Source organism: Cherax quadricarinatus, chromosome 50 (assembly GCF_038502225.1).
Source record: "Cherax quadricarinatus isolate ZL_2023a chromosome 50, ASM3850222v1, whole genome shotgun sequence".
NCBI classification, from domain to species: Eukaryota; Metazoa; Arthropoda; class Malacostraca; order Decapoda; family Parastacidae; genus Cherax; species Cherax quadricarinatus.
In genome coordinates, this window is record NC_091341.1 from 18,267,766 (window position 1) to 18,287,381 (window position 19,616).

The following is a 19,616-nucleotide window of genomic DNA, read 5'->3' on the forward strand; positions in this document are numbered from 1 at the left end:
CTGACAATACCGTGGCTGGAACAATTCACAATTAATTCGCAATACCGTGGCTGGAACAATTCAAACTAACTCACAATACTGTGGCTGGAAAATTCACAACTAATAATACCGTGACTGGAACAGTTCACAACTAACAATACCGATGCTGGAGCAATTCACAACACAATACCAGTGCTGGAACCATTCACAACACAATACCAGTGCTGGAACCATTCACAACACAATACCAGTGCTGGAGCAGTTCACAACAATACCAGTGCTGGAACCATTCACAACACAATACCAGTGCTGGAACCATTCACAACACAATACCAGTGCTGGAGCAATTCACAACACAATACCAGTGCTGGAACCATTCACAACACAATACCAGTGCTGGAACCATTCACAACACAATACCAGTACTGGAACCATTCACAACACAATACCAGTGCTGGAACCATTCACAACACAATACCAGTACTGGAACCATTCACAACACAATACCAGTACTGGAACCATTCACAACACAATACCAGTGCTGGAACCATCACAACACAATACCAGTACTGGAACCATTCACAACACAATACCAGTGCTGGAACCATTCACAACACAATACCAGTGCTGGAACCATTCACAACACAATACCAGTGCTGGAACCATTCACAACACAATACCAGTACTGGAACCATTCACAACACAATACCAGTACTGGAACCATTCACAACACAATACCAGTACTGGAACCATTCACAACACAATACCAGTACTGGAACCATTCACAACACAATACCAGTACTGGAACCATTCACAACACAATACCAGTACTGGAACCATTCACAACACAATACCAATGCTGGAACCATTCACAACACAATACCAGTACTGGAACCATTCACAACACAATACCAGTACTGGAACCATTCACAACACAATACCAGTACTGGAACCATTCACAACACAATACCAGTACTGGAACCATTCACAACACAATATCAGTACTGGAACCATTCACAACACAATACCAGTACTGGAACCATTCACAACACAATACCAATGCTGGAACCATTCACAACACAATACCAGTACTGGAACCATTCACAACACATTACCAGTACTGGAACCATTCACAACACAATACCAGTACTGGAACCATTCACAACACAGTACCAGTACTGGAACCATTCACAACACAATACCAGTCCTGGAACCATTCACAGCAAAAAAATACCGTGGAACAGTTGAAAACTAACACACAACATCCTGGCTGCAATAATTCATAACAAATTCACTCTCAGAGATAAAACTTAAAGACACAGTTTGGATCCCGTGTTTAGAACTGTGTGTAATGTCTCTCGTATATTATATGTTAGACCAAAACAAGATAAATCTTTGTAACTGCTAGCGGATCTAGTAGACATTAAAAGTTTAACTTCGCGTAAATTAGTTATATATATATATATATATATATATATATATATATAATATATATATATATATATATATATATTTATTATTATTATCACACTGGCCGATTCCCACCAAGGCAGGGTGGCCCGAAAAAGAAAAACTTTCACCATCATTCACTCCATCACTGTCTTGCCAGAAGGGTGCGTTACACTACAGTTTTTAAACTGCAACATTAACACCCCTCCTTCAGAGTGCAGGCACTGTACTTCCCATCTCCAGGACTCAAGTCCGGCCTGCCGGTTTCCCTGAACCCCTTCATAAATGTTACTTTGCTCACACTCCAACAGCACGTCAAGTATTAAAAACCATTTGTCTCCATTCACTCCTATCAAACACGCTCACGCATGCCTGCTGGAAGTCCAAGCCCCTCGCACACAAAACCTCCCTTACCCCCTCTCTCCAACCTTTCCTAGGCCGACCCCTACCCCGCCTTCCTTCCACTACAGACTGATACACTCTTGAAGTCACTCTGTTTCGCTCTATTCTCTCTACATGTCCGAACCACCTCAACAACCCTTCCTTCAATATATATATATATATATATATATATATATATATATATATATATATATATATATATATATATATATATATATATATATATATATATATACACACACGAGTCGAGATTTTAACCTGGAGGGTCAGTAAACTATTGAGGGGTTATAACACATAGTTACTTACTGTTAGATGAAACGGGGGCAATACGTGAAGGGGGAAACGTGGCCAAAGCTTCCACTCGTCTCTGGCTCACACTAGGCTCCTATAAACCAGCAGAACGGTATATATTCAGACAATTCGTTTGCACATGACAAAACGAGACTTAAACGACAAGTGGATTACAAAAATTAGGAATGTATCAACACTCAACATTTCATAGGCAAATTATATCACTGATCACCGCCACAGCATCTTCATACAGAGTGAAATCATGACTTTCAAATAAAATCGGTCTTAGGATTTGTCTATAAGCTGGACCCATAAAAAGTCGAATCCTTTAGACCGACAAATCCCATGACTGTGATGTGGTCCTGATAACTGTGGGGGAGGGTGACACCATGGCGCTCCCCGCCAAACTTGATGATCAGGAAAGTGCATCATTATTCATGCTCTACCTTATTTGCCCGCATTCTTCTCTTGACATTTATCAGCATTTAGTGCCGTTTAATTTATTCATGACATTATCAGAGCATGACTTGCTTTTATGTTCTCGTTATACAGCAGTTGAAGGAATTTTATTTGAATTTTGAATGCTAAGTGCTGTACAGGAGGCTTTTGATCCAAGGAATTTGACTTGTCCTGCCCTCCCTATATAACCCCTATGGATTATCGTTTTCTCATAAATATAATAATAAAAAACAAAATGAACATTCACATTAGCGTGAATAAGTCACACCAAAATCGAATTGTCTTAATCTTATATATATATATATATATATATATATATATATATATATATATATATATATATATATATATATATATATATATATATATATATATATATATATATATATATATATATATATATATATATATATATATATATATATATATATATATATATATATATATATATATATATATATATATATATATGTCGTGCCGAATATGTAAAACTGGTCAATTAGCAAGAACTCATTTAAAATTAAGTCCTTTCTAAAATTTTCTCTTATACGTTTAAAGATATATTTTTTTCATTAATGTTGATATAGAAAATTTTAATTTTGCGCCAGAAGAATCTTAGAAAACTTACCTAACCTTATTGTAACAAGAAAAATTTATTTTAGCCTAACCCAACTAAATATATTTTAGATTTGTTTATAGTAATTTAATACTAAACAAACACAGTGAAATATATTTTTTTCGTTAGGTTCAGAATGATTTTGGCGAAATTATTGCATACACAAATTTTCACTTGTCCTATATGGCAAGATGAGCGTTGCTATTTAAGCCAAGATCGCAAGTTCTGGCTATTCGGCACGACATATATATATATATATATATATATATATATATATATATATATATATATATATATATATATATATATATATATATATATATACATATATATATATATATATAAACTTGTATAGTAGTAGTGGTGTGTGGAGCGGAACACGTCCGGTTTAAAAGCTTCATGTAATATACCACTCAGGATAAAAAGCGTGCTGCATCTGTACTCTAAAAAGCTAAAAGTAAAAGCCTCTATAATATAAATTCGACTGTAACCACGAATAAAACATTTTCCGGGAAATTCCCCCGCCCTCCTCCCTCTTCCAAACGATGTGAGACCGCGGGGAAATTTCCCCGCTCGACACCCTGGCCTCAGCCACTTCGTTACAGATTAATTCACTAACTACCCAACCACTTCAGCCCAATTGATAGCATATTTAAATGTACAGTACCATAGGGTAACGATGCAATACCACAGGGTAACGATGCAATACCACAGGGTAACGATACAATACCATAGGGTAACGATACAATACCACAGGGTAACGATACAGTACCACAGGGTAACAATACAATACCACAGGGTAACGATACAATACCACTGGTAACGATACAATACCACAGGGTAACGATGCAATACCATAGGGTAACGATACACTACCACGGGGTAACGATACAATACCAGATAGTACAGAGCAAGACTAGCTTGTAGTCAGTTTCGCTCTGTGTAGAGCCGAGTCTAGAAATGAGCTGAGATAGGATAATAGCTCTTAACTTGTAAATGAGCTGAGGCGGGATAACAGCATCTAGCATGTAAAATAAACTGTGTAAAAAGTCGCATTGCCACCTTACTTACGCAGGGAAAAAATGATCGACACCTAGGTTCGCTTCCTCCTGCAGGTAACTATATCTCTGACCTGACGGTTGAGGACTTCGAAGGCTACGAAACCTCGCTACAGACACTGGTGCTGGCTGAGAACTCCCTCACCACACTGCCGGGAGCCATCTTCAAGACGCTGGAGAACCTCAGAACCATCAACCTCAGAGGAAACAACATTATGACTATCAACACCAGGGCTTTCCACGTGAGTGAGAGGTTCCTGGTAGACACTGAGCTCCTGCCAGGAACTTTTACCGTCTTCAAGAAGACAAGATATTTTATAAGGCTGAAGAATTTTACAATATCATAGCTGGAACAGTTCATGACTATTTGATAAAACCATTTATTCACACTTCAGGACATTCATCAAAGGAACTTTTCGCTTCAACAGTCCTCATTATGATGGGCTGATTGAAGCCTCTCGTAGCGAAATGTTTCCATTAATAAATGTGCTGAACTGTATACAAGTGTCCTTGTCCATAGTTTGACGGCATCATTATACCGTTCACAACCAATTTATAGTTAACCCTTGGCAAAAGTGAGTTACAAGAGTCCCCAACTGGGGTGGTGGTTATCATCACAAGCATACACAGGCTACTGCAATTGTCAGATCATTCAGGTTTTATGAAATTTCCATCCGATTTTGACTTCTCTAATTTTAACACACAGTAGGCTGCGAGAACATATAAATTTTAAAGAATATGTACATTCTACACTTTCGCTTCCGTTTCCTTCCCCTCTCTCTCTCTCTTTTTCTCTGTCTTGTTTATTTTTCACGTACATATTTTCACTAATGTATTGCTGTTACAGGGATCGACGAGCCAGCTGGCGCACATCAACCTGGGCAACAATTTGCTTCCTGCCATTCCCTTTGAGGCTATGGCCGAAGTGCGCAATCTACAGACTCTCAACCTGGAGAGAAACCGCATATCCCATACCTTCGAAGTCCTCTTCACCGGTTCTCTTTTCTTAGATACGCTAGTTCTCGACTTCAATCAAATCGAGACACTTCCTCCATACTCCTTTCAGAACTTCGGGACTGTGAATCGTACTTCCCTCAGAGGAAACCCGCTTACTCATATCAGCGATGACGCTTTTAAAGACGCTAAAATCAAAGAACTCTATCTCCACGATTCTGATTTGTGGAGCATTTCGGATAATGCCTTCCGGGGCCTAGAGTCAACGCTTCAGATGCTCGACCTTAGCTACAATAATCTGTCTTTCATTCCCCCTCAGGCCTTCGACAGACTTGACACCCTCCGCTCCCTCTCTCTCAGCAATAACAAAATCTCTCTAGATCCAGCTGAGGCCTTCAACGGGTTCCGTTACACTTTGCAGTACCTCAACCTCCTGGGAGACAATATGGGTCCCATTCCAATGGATAAGCTAAAAGAGATGAGGAACGTCCGGACTCTTGGCTTGAGCACTCTTCCAGATAAGTCCCTCTCCAAGGAAGACTTCAAAGGCTTCGGTCCAGCCGTCGAGAAGCTCTACCTCATGAAAAATGGCATCACTGGAATCTCCAGCAATGCTTTTGAGCACGTCCCTGGGGTTAAGATCTTGGACCTCTCGAACAACAGAATTGTATCATTTGACAACGATGCCTTCGGCAACATCGGAGGAGGACTAGAAGAACTTCGTTTCAGCTCGGGGCTGTTGATGAGTCAGCTGCCATCCCAGCCCATGCAAGCCTTGGTCAACCTACGAGAACTTGATCTCAGTAACAACGCCCTCACGAAGGTCAGCGGCGAGTGTTTCCGCACCATGAGACAACTTAGAAACCTCAACATTCAGGATAACAAGATTGATTCCCTTAGTCGTAACCATTTCGAAGGTCAATTTCACCCCTATCTCGAGTCCATCCAGCTCTCTTTCAATTCCATCAAGAAGATCAAGCCTCAGACATTTCATGATTACAGGAACTTGAAGTATCTTTACCTAGATGATAACCAAATCAATATAATTCAGAATTCTGGTTTCTCAAACTTAGAGAGCCTGGAACATCTTGATCTAGAAGGTAACAACATCAAACTTTTAGAATACGAGGCCTTCCAAAATCTTCCGAAGCTCCGTTACCTCGATCTCTCCTTTAACGAGATGGACAATTTGAATCTAGATGCCTTCGAACAAGTGGGAACACTCTCCACATTGACCATCGATGCCAGCCACAACTGCATTCCCAACCTGAAGACAAACGGCTCTAAGTGGAACTCCTACTCTAGCATCAAGATGATTGACTTCAGCCATAATAACATCAGCTGGATTTCCGGTGATTATTTTGAATCGGTGAGATCTTCCATTGTGCACCTTTGGTTCCACCACAATAACTTGAGGAATATCAGCGCCAGCGTCTTCTCCAACTTCACTCAGCTTCAGCTCCTGGACTTCGCCCACAATCACATCAAAGAGATCGACCACGAAGCCTTTCGAGATACCCGTCGTCTGCAATACATAAATCTTCGTCAAAATAACTTGGTCGACCTACCCTCAACGCTCTTCGAGAACCACCATCGTCTGCGTCACTTCGAAGTGTCTTTTAATGAGCTTCGCAGCATTCCCGACGGCCTCTTCAAGTCTGCGCCGCTGGAGATCTTCCGAGCTCGCAATAACCGCTTCACCAAGTTTCCCGACACCAGCCTCCAACGATGCGCAGACAACATCCGGGTAATTGACATAGCCTACAACGAGATCTCATCCCTAACGGATTCCATGTTGGGCCGCTTCGACAACCTGGTGTTTCTCGACGTCTCCCACAACCATATAAAGAGCCTCGAATCTCAAGCATTCCGAGGAACTTGGCACCTCACAGTGCTGGATGTATCACATAACCCCGTCAAGGTACACCTCCAAGTTTTCCTATATACCTTCTATATTCACAAGAAGTGCCTTGATCTCTGTGAAGAGTTGTTAATTAAACTCATTTGAGCTACTCTCCCATCTTTGGATCAAACATGATTGCTTTCCATTAACAGTTATAATATTTATTATTTTACTGTCTATACCCTCTAGCACTGTTTTCTGAGTACTCGTGACACATTCTTTATTAACAATCAGCCTTTTAGAGGTCACTTTCGCATTATTTATATGTTTCAAAAGAAAAAAGTAATGACTAAGGCATTTCTGAAAAGATGCAATTCTATGTTTATTTAAAGCTGTGTATGTGACCTCCTTCAGGATATGCAGGGATACATCTTCGACGGTCTTCAGGAGTCCTTGATGAACCTGAGTGTAGCCAACACCTCCATCAGCGCCGTGCCTGACTTCGACCTACCTCGCCTCATGCATCTCAATATCTCTCACAACATCCTTACCTTCCTTCCCTCCGTCACCATGGCCAATCTCTCTTCCATCAGGTAGGGCCTCTCTGTCTTCCTCAGTTAGGTTCTTGTCTCCCTCTTTCTCCATTACGTAGGTCATTTTACTTGTACTCCATTAGGTAGATTCTCCTTCCATGCCTCTTCCTCCTCTAGCAGGTTCTTCTTTCCCCCTCCCTCTTTTCCATCAGGTAGATCCTTCTATTCCTCTTCCATCAGGTCAAATTATTCCCGTACTTCACATGACGTTCATCATTGACTCCACCCTTCTCTCCCTCGGTTTAACTCTGATTACCTCTCATATCCCGCCAGGTATTGTATCAACCTTACAGGTCTAGTGCTTCCCCATGAATATATTAATAATATTTCTCTTCCTTGCTTTCATTCCCAGCTGCTTCCATCATTATTATCACTCCTCATTTTTCTATTTAATTTTTTCCCTTAGTTCCTTCCACACCGTGAAGAATGTATGTCCCTAAATGGAACAAGTTTTAATGAATTATTTACCATATGTGAGCCAGGTCTCTCTGACCTCTCTTCATTACTGGTATATATACTTAATGAGGAATATACAACTAGTCTTGTTCATCCTTTTCATAATGCATAGTAAAAAAAAAGCACGGTACGGGCGGGAATTGAACTCGTGGTTTGTGTGCAATTGTGTCATTACAATTTTGTGAGTCAATATATAGAGTATATATAACTAGCCATCGTCATCTTGTCACTGCAACGAGGATAGGCAACATTCTAGGCTGTTTAGTCTAAGTGACATCTGAACTTTCGTACCTACACGCCTCTGGCCAGGCAGTGATAGCGCGAATGATGGTGAAAGTGTCTCTTTTCGAGTCACCCGCCTCGGTGGAAGACTGCCAGTGTATGTGTGTGTGTGTATATATATATATATATATATATATATATATATATATATATATATATATATATATATATATATATATATATATATATATATGTGTGTGTGTGTGTGTGCGTGTGTGTGTGCTGCAGAGAGAGAGAACCACAATATCTCCCCATAGCTCCAACAAGTTTATCTCCCCCATAGCTCCAACAAACATTTCTCACCTCCATAGCTCCAACAGTAGCTCCTTTACTCCCACAACTCCAACAGAAGTTTCTCTTCCCCACAGAGTACTGGACATTTCCTACAATGAGTTGCCGGTGCCGGCCAACAATGCCTGGCAGATGTTGCCTCGTCTTAGGGAACTCTACATGCCTAGGAACCCAATCAGAACACTTACCAACGACTCCTTCATAGGACTGGAGAGACTTGAAGTGCTCGACATTAGAGATTTCCCACTCCAGGTGTTTGAGGTGAGTGGTGGTGGTCTGGAGTTCCCACTCCAAGTGAGAAGGCTAGAGAAGCAGAGATGAATGGGGTAGCGGAGTGGTGTTGCTTATTGCTAAGTGATATAATTAGGTTTATGAGTTTGAAAGAGGTTCAAGGAAGATTATAAAAGATCACGAAAGAGCTTCCAAGAGGTCATAAGGAAGATCATAAGAGGTCATCATTAATCCTAAATACTTCACAGGCTGGCTGCTTCGTTTCACTAACATCACTGCGCCGTCTCTACATGACAACTCACCCCAACATGCCAAAGTTCAACCTGGCCCAAGCCCTACATAACGTGCCTTCGTTGCAGGAACTCAACCTCGAGGTACGTGAAGACCATCTTCCAGGAAACCTAACCTAGAAGTACCTCAAAGCCAAGGAAGACTGGCTATGTGGCTAGGATATATTCAGTTGAGGAGCTCCAGTATTACTCCAGGATCTTTGGTTACTAGACACGTCAAGGGTGATCTTCCAGACATCCATTATCTAGGTATCTCGTATGTAACCGCGTTAGACATCTTCCGTGGTGTTGGAAGAACATCCTGCAAATATGTCGAGTTTTTACCCTGTAGGTCACGTTGGTATTGATCTAGAGTGGAAGTTAAGTCACACGTCTTCCGTTTATTCCAGCTGAGGTGGTCATATTATGTGGTGTAAATAAGATATTTTTTCTTTGTTAGATTTTATTTGTTAACCGTTTATTTTCCCCAGATCATCAAGATATATATAATGAGTATAAAACTCCATGTTCTTTTAGTTCTTGTTGCAGTAATTTTCTCGTGTGAAGGCCAGAGCCTTCATCAGCACATGGACTGATTTTTTTTTAATATTCTGTGCCTTCTTTCCTTCGTCCCTCCCTCTTTCCAAATAGTTCCCATCTCTTCCTCATCCCCTTCGTTCGCCCCTCCTTCCATCCCTCCTTTTTTCCTGCCCTCCCTTCCCTGTGTGTGTTTCTCCTCCCTCTGCACCGCTCAGGAGGGCCCCGCACCTACACCATCTTCTGTTCGGTGTTCCACGTTTTCGTTGGCTTTAAGTTGAAACATTGTTCATTGCTACTAAGTGCCCAGATTGGCTCCCAAATCAGAAACAACTGCTTTAAATATCTTTTTTTTTTTAAACTCTTTTGGTTATTACATCAAGTGACATTCTAAAATAATAAAAAAATACCACTCCAGCATGCATAAAACAGCACCATTATACATCAGGTGGACGGTACGCTGAACAAGGAGCTGCTGAAATATGAATTACCTTATAGACTGACCAACATCACACTGATGGGGCCACGTATGCGCCAGATCTCACCCACAGCACTACAGGTACGTCTTCTCTCAGCCTCCTCCTGCTCTAGAGACTAAACTAGAATGACTTTTCTGGTAGGCATAATAATAATAATAATAATAATAATAATAATAATAATCTTTATTTCTACAAGTACATGTACAAGGTATACAGGCTTAGCTGACATCAATAACATATTACTATACAGAAAGTCCCTTGTTGTGCAGATCATTTCGGGCAAATTAGGTTAATTTTGTCCCTAGTATGCGACCCACACCAGTCGACTAACACTCACGTACCTATTTTACTGTCAGGTGAACAGGGACAGCAGGTGCCTTAGATAACACGTCGTAATGCTTCCACCCGTACCGGGGATCGAGCCACGGACCTCAATATGTGAGCTGAGTGCCCTAGCAATCATTCCGGTGTTTAATTCTTTAGTTCTTCCATGGCAAAATAACTAAAATTTGCCTTCATTGAACATCGTACATTTTCTGTGGCCCACTGGAAGACTTGGCCAATATAAGTTTAAAGATTTATTGGGTCCTCAGTGGATGCCACTTTCAGACAAATTGTATTAGTGTTTGCAGATTATGATAAAGTACTGGTATTGGTAGGATACGAAAATGAGAACGAAAATTGAGGCAAATACTCTTTTTCACTCTGTTGACTATTACTCCTTGTGTCAGAAAATTAGAAATGCATCTGCACACTTTCCAGCTATTGGTGTATCAAATTTTGTATGTGCCATTACACAATGATTACGCTTGCCGAAGGCTCCTGCAAAGTCTGTGTATGCTACATCTACATTTTATTTGTCTTCCAGAGTATTTAAAATCATATCGTAATGATCCAGCAACTGTGTGGTCACTTTGTTGAGACGACTGAATGTGTCTCGGTGGTAGAGAACCATCACTTGAGATGTGCTGGATAAGGTTGAGGTTTTGTGATAATTAATGTTTGCTTTTTTTTTCCCTTGTTTAACAAATCAGTCAGGATATCCAATTTAGAGAATTGTGTGAGGCGTTGTTTCGACCTGTTTTAAACACGTGTTGATATGGCTTGAGGAACTGTTGTGTTTTCATTCGTTTAGCGTTCTTGCTTCTTCAAACTCTTTCAAAGATTTTGATAATGTAAGAAGTCAATGCTATCGATCTACAGTGTTTTTGCAATTGATTTTCCGCTATCTTTGTGGAGCGGGGCTATATATCCATGATTTTTAATGCATGGGATGACACATGTGCAGGGCGGGATTAAGGGATGGGCTTTAGGGGCTGCAGCCCAGGGTCCTCCACCAGCTGGAGGGCCTCCAGGGGCTGCAGCCCAGGGCTCTCCGCCAGCTGTAGGGCATCCAGGGTCCTCCGCCAGCTGGAGGGCCTCCAGGGTCCTCCGCCAGCTGGAGGGCCTCCAGGGTCCTCCGCCTGCTGGAGGGTCTCCAGGGTCCTCCGCCTGCTAGAGGGCATCCAGGGACCTCCGCCAGCTGGAGGGTCTCCAGGGTCCTCCGACTGCTGGAGGGTCTCCAGGGTATTCCGCCTGCTGGAGGGTTTCCAGGGTCCTCCGCCTGCTGGAGGGTCTCCAGGGTCCTCCGCCTGCTAGAGGGCATCCAGGGACCTCCGCCAGCTGGAGGGTCTCCAGGGTTCTCCGCCTGCTGGAGGGTCTCCAGGGTATTCCGCCTGCTGGAAGGTTTCCAGGGTCCTCCGCCTGCTGGAGGGTCTCCAGGGTCCTCCGTCTGCTGGAGGGTCTCCAGGGTCCTCCGCCTGCTGGAGGGTCTCCAAGGTATTCCGCCTGCTGGAGGGTCTCCAGGGTCCTCCGCCTGCTGTAGGGCATCCAGGGTCCTCCGCCAGCTGGAGGGCCTCCAGGGTCCTCCGCCAGCTGGAGGGCCTCCAGGGTCCTCCGCCTGCTGGAGGGTCTCCAGGGTCCTCCGCCTGCTAGAGGGCATCCAGGGACCTCCGCCAGCTGGAGGGTCTCCAGGGTCCTCCGACTGCTGGAGGGTCTCCAGGGTATTCCGCCTGCTGGAGGGTTTCCAGGGTCCTCCGCCTGCTGGAGGGTCTCCAGGGTCCTCCGCCTGCTAGAGGGCATCCAGGGACCTCCGCCAGCTGGAGGGTCTCCAGGGTTCTCCGCCTGCTGGAGGGTCTCCAGGGTATTCCGCCTGCTGGAAGGTTTCCAGGGTCCTCCGCCTGCTGGAGGCTCTCCAGGGTCCTCCGTCTGCTGGAGGGTCTCCAGGGTCCTCCGCCTGCTGGAGGGTCTCCAAGGTATTCCGCCTGCTGGAGGGTCTCCAGGGTCCTCCGCCTGCTGGAGGGTCTCCAGGGTCCTCCGCCTGCTAGAGGGCATCCAGGGACCTCCGCCAGCTGGAGGGTCTCCAGGGTCCTCCGCCTGCTGGAGGGTCTCCAGGGTATTCCGCCTGCTGAAGGGTTTCCAGGGTCCTCCGCCTGCTGGAGGGTCTCCAGGGTCCTCCGTCTGCTGGAGGGTCTCCAGGGTTCTCTGCCTGCTGGAGGGTCTCCAGGGTTCTCCGCCTGCTGGAGGGTCTCCAGGGTTCTCCGTCTGCTGGAGGGTCTCCAGGGTTCTCTGCCTGCTGGAGGGTCTCCAGGGTCCTCCGCCAGCTGGAGGGCATCCAGGATCCTCCGCCAGCTGGAGGGTCTCCAGGGTTCTCTGCCTGCTGGACGGTCTCCAGGGTTCTCGGCCTGCTGCAGGGTCTACAGGGTTCTCTGCCTGCTGGAGGGTCTCCAGGGTCTTCCGCCAGCTGGAGGGCATCCAGGGTCTTCCGCCAGCTGGAGGGTCTCCAGGGTTCTTTGCCTGCTGGAGGGCATCCAGGGTCCTCCGCCAGCTGAAGGGTCTCCAGGGTCCTCCGCCTGCTGGAGGGTCTCCAGGGTCCTCCGCCAGCTGTAGGGCATCCAGGGTCCTCCGCCTGCTGGAGGGTATCCAGGGTCCTCCGCCTGCTGGATGGTCTCCAGGGTCCTCCGCCTGCTGAAGGGTCACCAGGGTCCTCCGCCTTTTGGAGGGTCTCCAGGGTCCTCCGCCTGCTGGAGGGTCTCCAGGGTCCTCCGCCTGCTGGAGGGTCTCCAGGGTCCTCCGCCTGCTGGAGGGTTTCCAGGTCCTCCGCCTGCTGGAGGGTCTCCAGGGTTCTCTGCCTGCTGGAGGGTCTCCAGGGTCCTCCGCCTGCTGGAGGGTCTCCAGGGTCCTCCGCCTGCTGGAGTGTTTCCAGGGTCCTCCGCCTGCTGGAGGGTCTCCAGGGTTCTCTGCTTGCTGGAGGGTCTCCAGGGTCCTCCGCCTGCTGAAGGGACTCCAGGGTTCTCCGCCAGCTGGAGGGCATCCAGGGTCCTCCGCCAGCTGGAGGGTCTCCAAGGTCCTCCGCCTGCTGGAGGGTCTCCAGGGTTCTCTGCCTGTTGGAGGGTCTCCAGGGTCCTCCGCCTGCTGGAGGGTCTCCAGGGTTCTCCGCCTGCTGGAGGGTCTCCAGGGTCCTCCGCCTGCTGGAGGGTCTCCAGGGTCCTCCGCCTGTTGGAGGGTCTCCAGGGTCCTCCGCCTGCTGGAGGGTTTCCAGGGTCCTCCGCCTGCTGGAGGGTCTCAAGGGTTCTCTGCCTGCTGGAAGGTCTCCAGGGTCCTCCGCCTGCTGGAGGGTCTCCAGGGTTCTCCGCCTGCTGGAGGGTCTCAAGGGTTCTCCGCCTGCTGGAGGGTTTCCAGGGTCCTCCGCCTGCTGGAGGGTCAAGGGGTTCTCTGCCTGCTGGAGGGTTTCCAGGGTCCTCCGCCTGCTGGAAGGTCTCCAGGGTCCTCCGCCTGCTGGAGGGTCTCCTGGGTTCTCCGCCTGCTGGAAGGTCTCCAGGGTCCTCCGCCTGCTGGAGGGTCTCCAGGGTTCTCTGCCTGCTGGAAGGTCTACAGGGTCCTCCGCCTGCTGGAGGGTCTCCAGGGTTCTCTGCCTGCTGGAAGGTCTCCAGGGTCCTCCGCCTGCTGGAGGGTCTCCAGGGTTCTCCGCCTGCTGGAAGGTCTCCAGGGTCCTCCGCCTGCTAAAGGGTCTCCAGGGTTCTCCGCCTGCTGGAGGGTCTCCATGGTTCTCCGCCTGCTGGAAGGTCTCCAGGGTTCTCCGCCTCCTGGAAGGTCTCCAGGGTTCTCCGCCTGCTGGAGGGTCTCCAGGGTTCTCCGCCAGCTGGAGGGTCTCCAGGGTCCTCCGCCTGCTGGAAGGTCTCCAGGGTCCTCCGCCTGCTGGAGGGTCTCCAGAGTTCTCCGCCTGCTGGAAGGTCTCCAGGGTCCTCCGCCTGCTGGAGGGTCTCCAGGGTTCTCCGCCTGCTGGAAGGTCTCCAGGGTCCTCCGCCTGCTGGAGGGTCTCCAGGGTCCTCCGCCTGCTGGAGGGTCTCCAGGGTTCTCCGCCTGCTAGAGGGTCTCCAGGGTTCTCCGCCTGCTGGAGGGTCTCCAGGGTTCTCCGCCTCCTGGAAGGTCTCCAGGGTTCTCCGCCTGCTGGAGGGTCTCCAAGGTCCTCCGCCTGCTGGAGGGTCTCCAGGGTTCTCCGCCTGCTGGAGGGTCTCCAGGGTCCTCCGCCTGCTGGAGGGTCTCCAGGGTCCTCCGCCTGCTGGAAGGTCTCCAGGGTCCTCCGCCTGCTCTAGGGTCTCCAGGGTCCTTCGCCTGCTGGAAGGTCTCCAGGGTTCTCCGCCTGCTGGAGGGTCTCCAGGGTCCTCCGCCTGCTCGAGGGTCTCCAGAGTCCTCCGCCTGCTGGAGGGTCTCCAGGGTCCTCCGCCTGCTGGAGAGCCTCCAGGGTCCTCCGCCTGCTGGAAGGTCTCCAGGGTCCTCCGCCTTCTGGAGGGTCTCCAGGGTCCTCCGCCTGCTGGAGGGTCTCCAGGGTCCTCCGCCTGCTGGAAGGTCTCCAGGGTTCTCCGCCTGCTGGAAGGTCTCCAGGGTCCTCCGCCTTCTGGAGGGTCTCCAGGGTCCTCCGCCTGCTGGAGGGTCTCCTGGGTCCTCCGCCTGCTGGAAGGTCTCCAGGGTTCTCCGCCTTCTGGAGGGTCTCCAGGGTCCTCCGCCTGCTGGAGGGTCTCCAGGGTCCTCAACCTGCTGGAGGGTCTCCAGGGTCCTCCGCCTGCTGGAAGGTCTCCAGGGTTCTCCGCCTGCTGGAGGGTCTCCAGGGTCCTCCGCCTGCTGGAGGGTCTCCAGGGTCCTCCGCCTGCTGGAAGGTCTCCAGGGTTCTCCGCCTGCTGGAGGGTCTCCAGGGTCCTCCGCCTACTGGAGGGTCTCCAGGGTCCTCCGCCTGCTGGAGGGTCTCCAGGGTTCTCCGCCTGCTGGAGGGTCTCCAGGGTCCTCCGCCTGCTGGAGGGTCTCCAGGGTCCTCCGCCTGCTGGAGGGTCTCCAGGGTCCTCCGCCTGCTGGAGGGTCTCCAGGGTCCTCAGCCTGCTGGAGGGTCTCCAGGGTCCTCCGCCTGCTGGAGGGTCTCCAGGGTCCTCCGCCTGCTGGAGGGTCTCCAGGGTTCTCCGCCTGCTGGAGGGTCTCCAGGGTCCTCCGCCTGCTGGAGGGTCTCCAGGGTCCTCCGCCTGCTGGAGGGTCTCCAGGGTTCTCCGCCTGCTGGAGGGTCTCCAGGGTCCTCCGCCTGCTGGTAGGTCTCCAGGGTTCTCCGCCTGCTGGAGGGTCTCCAGGGTTCTCCGCCTGCTGGAGGGTCTCCAGGGTCCTCCGCCTGCTGGAAGGTCTCCAGGGTCCTCCGCCTGCTGGAGGGTCTCCAGGGTTCTCCGCCTGCTGGAGGGTCTCCAGGGTCCTCCGCCTGCTGGAGGGTCTCCAGGGTTCTCCGCCTGCTGGAGGGTCTCCAGGGTCCTCCGCCTGCTGGAGGGTCTCCAGGGTTCTCCGCCTGCTGGAGGGTCTCCAGGGTCCTCCGCCTGCTGGAGGGTCTCCAGGGTCCTCCGCCTGCTGGAGGGTCTCCAGGGTCCTCCGCCTGTTGGAGGGTCTCCAGGGTTCTCCGCCTGCTGGAGGGTCTCCAGGGTTCTCCGCCTGCTGGAGGGTCTCCAGGGTCCTCCGCCTGCTGGAGGGTCTCCAGGGTCCTCCGCCTGCTGGAGGGTCTCCAGGGTTCTCCGCCTGCTGGAGGGTCTCCAGGGTCCTCCGCCTGCTGGAGGGTCTCCAGGGTCCTCCGCCTGCTGGAGGGTCTCCAGGGTCCTCCGCCTGCTGGAGGGTCTCCAGGGTTCTCCGCCTGCTGGAGGGTCTCCAGGGTTCTCCGCCTGCTGGAGGGTCTCCAGGGTTCTCCGCCTGCTGGAGGGTCTCCAGGGTCCTCCGCCTGCTGGAGGGTCTCCAAGGTTCTCCGCCTGCTGGAGGGTCTCCAGGGTCCTCCGCCTGCTGGAGGGTCTCCAGGGTTCTCCGCCTGCTGGAGGGTCTCCAGGGTTCTCCGCCTGCTGGAGGGTCTCCAGGGTTCTCCGCCTGCTGGAGGGTCTCCAGGGTCCTCCGCCTGCTGGAGGGTCTCCAGGGTTCTCCGCCTGCTGGAGGGTCTCCAGGGTCCTCCGCCTGCTGGAGGGTCTCCAGGGTTCTCCGCCTGCTGGAGGGTCTCCAGGGTTCTCCGCCTGCTGGAGGGTCTCCAGGGTTCTCCGCCTGCTGGAGGGTCTCCAGGGTTCTCCGCCTGCTGGAGGGTCTCCAGGGTTCTCCGCCTGCTGGAGGGTCTCCAGGGTCCTCCGCCTGCTGGAGGGTCTCCAGGGTTCTCCGCCTGCTGGAGGGTCTCCAGGGTTCTCCGCCTGCTGGAGGGTCTCCGGAGATTAAGAGGAAGTGTTCACAATCACTACTGATGTTTTGCAGAAATTTGTTTCCAAGAAATTACAAAAGTTAAATGTTTGAATTTTTATTGTGGTTAGTCTTGTAAAAATAAATTTAATATTTCTTTAACTTTTTTCCTTTTGAAAATATCACTGAGGGCCTCACAGTTCTTATAGCCCAGGAGCCTCACAGTTCTTATAGCCCAGGAGCCTCACAGTTCTTATAGCCCAGGGGCGTCACAGTTCTTATAGCCCAGGGGCCTCACAGTTCTTATAGCCCAGGGGCCTCACAGTTCTTATAGCCCAGGAGCCTCACAGTTCTTATAGCCCAGGGGCCTCACAGTTCTTATAGCCCAGGAGCCTCACAGTTCTTATAGCCCAGGGGCCTCACAGTTCTTATAGCCCAGGAGCCTCACAGTTCTTATAGCCCAGGGGCCTCACAGTTCTTATAGCCCAGGGGCCTCACAGTTCTTATAGCCCAGGGGCCTCACAGTTCTTATAGCCCAGGGGCTTCACAGTTCTTATAGCCCAGGAGCCTCACAGTTCTTATAGCCCAGGGGCCTCACAGTTCTTATAGCCCAGGGGCCTCACAGTTCTTATAGCCCAGGGGCCTCACAGTTCTTATAGCCCAGGGGCCTCACAGTTCTTATAGCCCAGGGGCCTCACAGTTCTTATAGCCCAGGGGCCTCACAGTTCTTATAGCCCAGGAGCCTCACAGTTCTTATAGCCCAGGAGCCTCACAGTTCTTATAGCCCAGGGGCCTCACAGTTCTTATAGCCCAGGGCCTCACAGTTCTTATAGCCCAGGGGCCTCACAGTTCTTATAGCCCAGGAGCCTCACAGTTCTTATAGCCCAGGGGCCTCACAGTTCTTATAGCCCAGGGGCCTCACAGTTCTTATAGCCCAGGGGCCTCACAGTTCTTATAGCCCAGGAGCCTCACAGTTCTTATAGCCCAGGGGCCTCACAGTTCTTATAGCCCAGGGGCCTCACAGTTCTTATAGCCCAGGGGCCTCACAGTTCTTATAGCCCAGGAGCCTCACAGTTCTTATAGCCCAGGGGCCTCACAGTTCTTATAGCCCAGGGGCTTCACAGTTCTTATAGCCCAGGGGCCTCACAGTTCTTATAGCCCAGGAGCCTCACAGTTCTTATAGCCCAGGGGCCTCACAGTTCTTATAGCCCAGGGGCCTCACAGTTCTTATAGCCCAGGGGTCTCACAGTTCTTATAGCCCAGGGGCCTCACAGTTCTTATAGCCCAGGAGCCTCACAGTTCTTATAGCCCAGGGGCTTCACAGTTCTTATAGCCCAGGGGCTTCACAGTTCTTATAGCCCAGGGGCCTCACACTTCTTATAGCCCAGGAGCCTCACAGTTCTTATAGCCCAGGGGCCTCACAGTTCTTATAGCCCAGGGGCCTCACAGTTCTTATAGCCCAGGGGCCTCACAATTCTTATAGCCCAGGAGCCTCACAGTTCTTATAGCCCAGGAGCCTCACAGTTCTTATAGCCCAGGGGCCTCACAGTTCTTATAGCCCAGGGGCCTCACAGTTCTTATAGCCCAGGAGCCTCACAGTTCTTATAGCCCAGGGGCCTCACAGTTCTTATAGCCCAGGAGCCTCACAGTTCTTATAGCCCAGGAGCCTCACAGTTCTTATAGCCCAGGGGCCTCACAGGTCTTATAGCCCAGGACAGTTCTTATAGCCCAGGGGCCTCACAGTTCTTATAGCCCAGGAGCCTCACAGTTCTTATAGCCCAGGGGCCTCACAGTTCTTATAGCCCAGGAGCCTCACAGTTCTTATAGCCCAGGAGCCTCACAGTTCTTATAGCCCAGGAGCCTCACAGTTCTTATAGCCCAGGGGCCTCACAGTTCTTATAGCCCAGGAGCCTCACAGTTCCCAGGAGCCTCACAGTTCTTATAGCCCAGGGGCCTCACAGTTCTTATAGCCCAGGAGCCTCACAGTTCTTATAGCCCAGGGGCCTCACAGTTCTTATAGCCCAGGAGCCTCACAGTTCTTATAGCCCAGGGGCCTCACAGTTCTTATAGCCCAGGAGCCTCACAGTTCTTATAGCCCAGGGGCCTCACAGTTCTTATAGCCCAGGAGCCTCACAGTTCTTATAGCCCAGGAGCCTCACAGTTCTTATAGCCCAGGAGCCTCACAGTTCTTATAGCCCAGGGGCCTCACAGTTCTTATAGCCCAGGAGCCTCACAGTTCTTATAGCCCAGGGGCCTCACAGTTCTTATAGCCCAGGAGCCTCACAGTTCTTATAGCCCAGGGGCCTCACAGTTCTTATAGCCCAGGAGCCTCACAGTTCTTATAGCCCAGGGGCCTCACAGTTCTTATAGCCCAGGAGCCTCACAGTTCTTATAGCCCAGGGGCCTCACAGTTCTTATAGCCCAGGGGCCTCACAGTTCTTATAGCCCAGGGGCCTCACAGTTCTTATAGCCCAGGAGCCTCACAGTTCTTATAGCCCAGGGGCCTCACAGTTCTTATAGCCCAGGGGCCTCACAGTTCTTATAGCCCAGGGGCCTCACAGTTCTTATAGCCCAGGGGCGTCACAGTTCTTATAGCCCAGGAGCCTCACAGTTCTTATAGCCCAGGAGCCTCACAGTTCTTATAGCCCAGGGGCCTCACAGTTCTTATAGCCCAGGAGCCTCACAGTTCTTATAGCCCAGGAGCCTCACAGTTCTT

At 49.9% G+C, this 19,616-nt stretch overlaps 1 protein-coding gene across 3 annotated transcripts in view; it reads left to right on the top strand.

The window, feature by feature from the left end:
* The window catches only part of chp (leucine rich repeat containing G protein-coupled receptor chaoptin), a 605,365-nt gene that overhangs the window by 570,360 nt on the left and 15,389 nt on the right, over positions 1–19,616 (top strand). For all 3 annotated transcript variants that reach the window (XM_070095441.1, XM_070095442.1, XM_070095443.1), the window contains exons 6-11: positions 4,312–4,496; positions 5,102–7,129; positions 7,466–7,644; positions 8,751–8,934; positions 9,153–9,278; positions 10,159–10,269. In XM_070095441.1, coding sequence (XP_069951542.1) covers positions 4,312–4,496; positions 5,102–7,129; positions 7,466–7,644; positions 8,751–8,934; positions 9,153–9,278; positions 10,159–10,269 — 2,813 coding nt within the window. The remainder of the gene's footprint in view (positions 1–4,311; positions 4,497–5,101; positions 7,130–7,465; positions 7,645–8,750; positions 8,935–9,152; positions 9,279–10,158; positions 10,270–19,616) is intronic.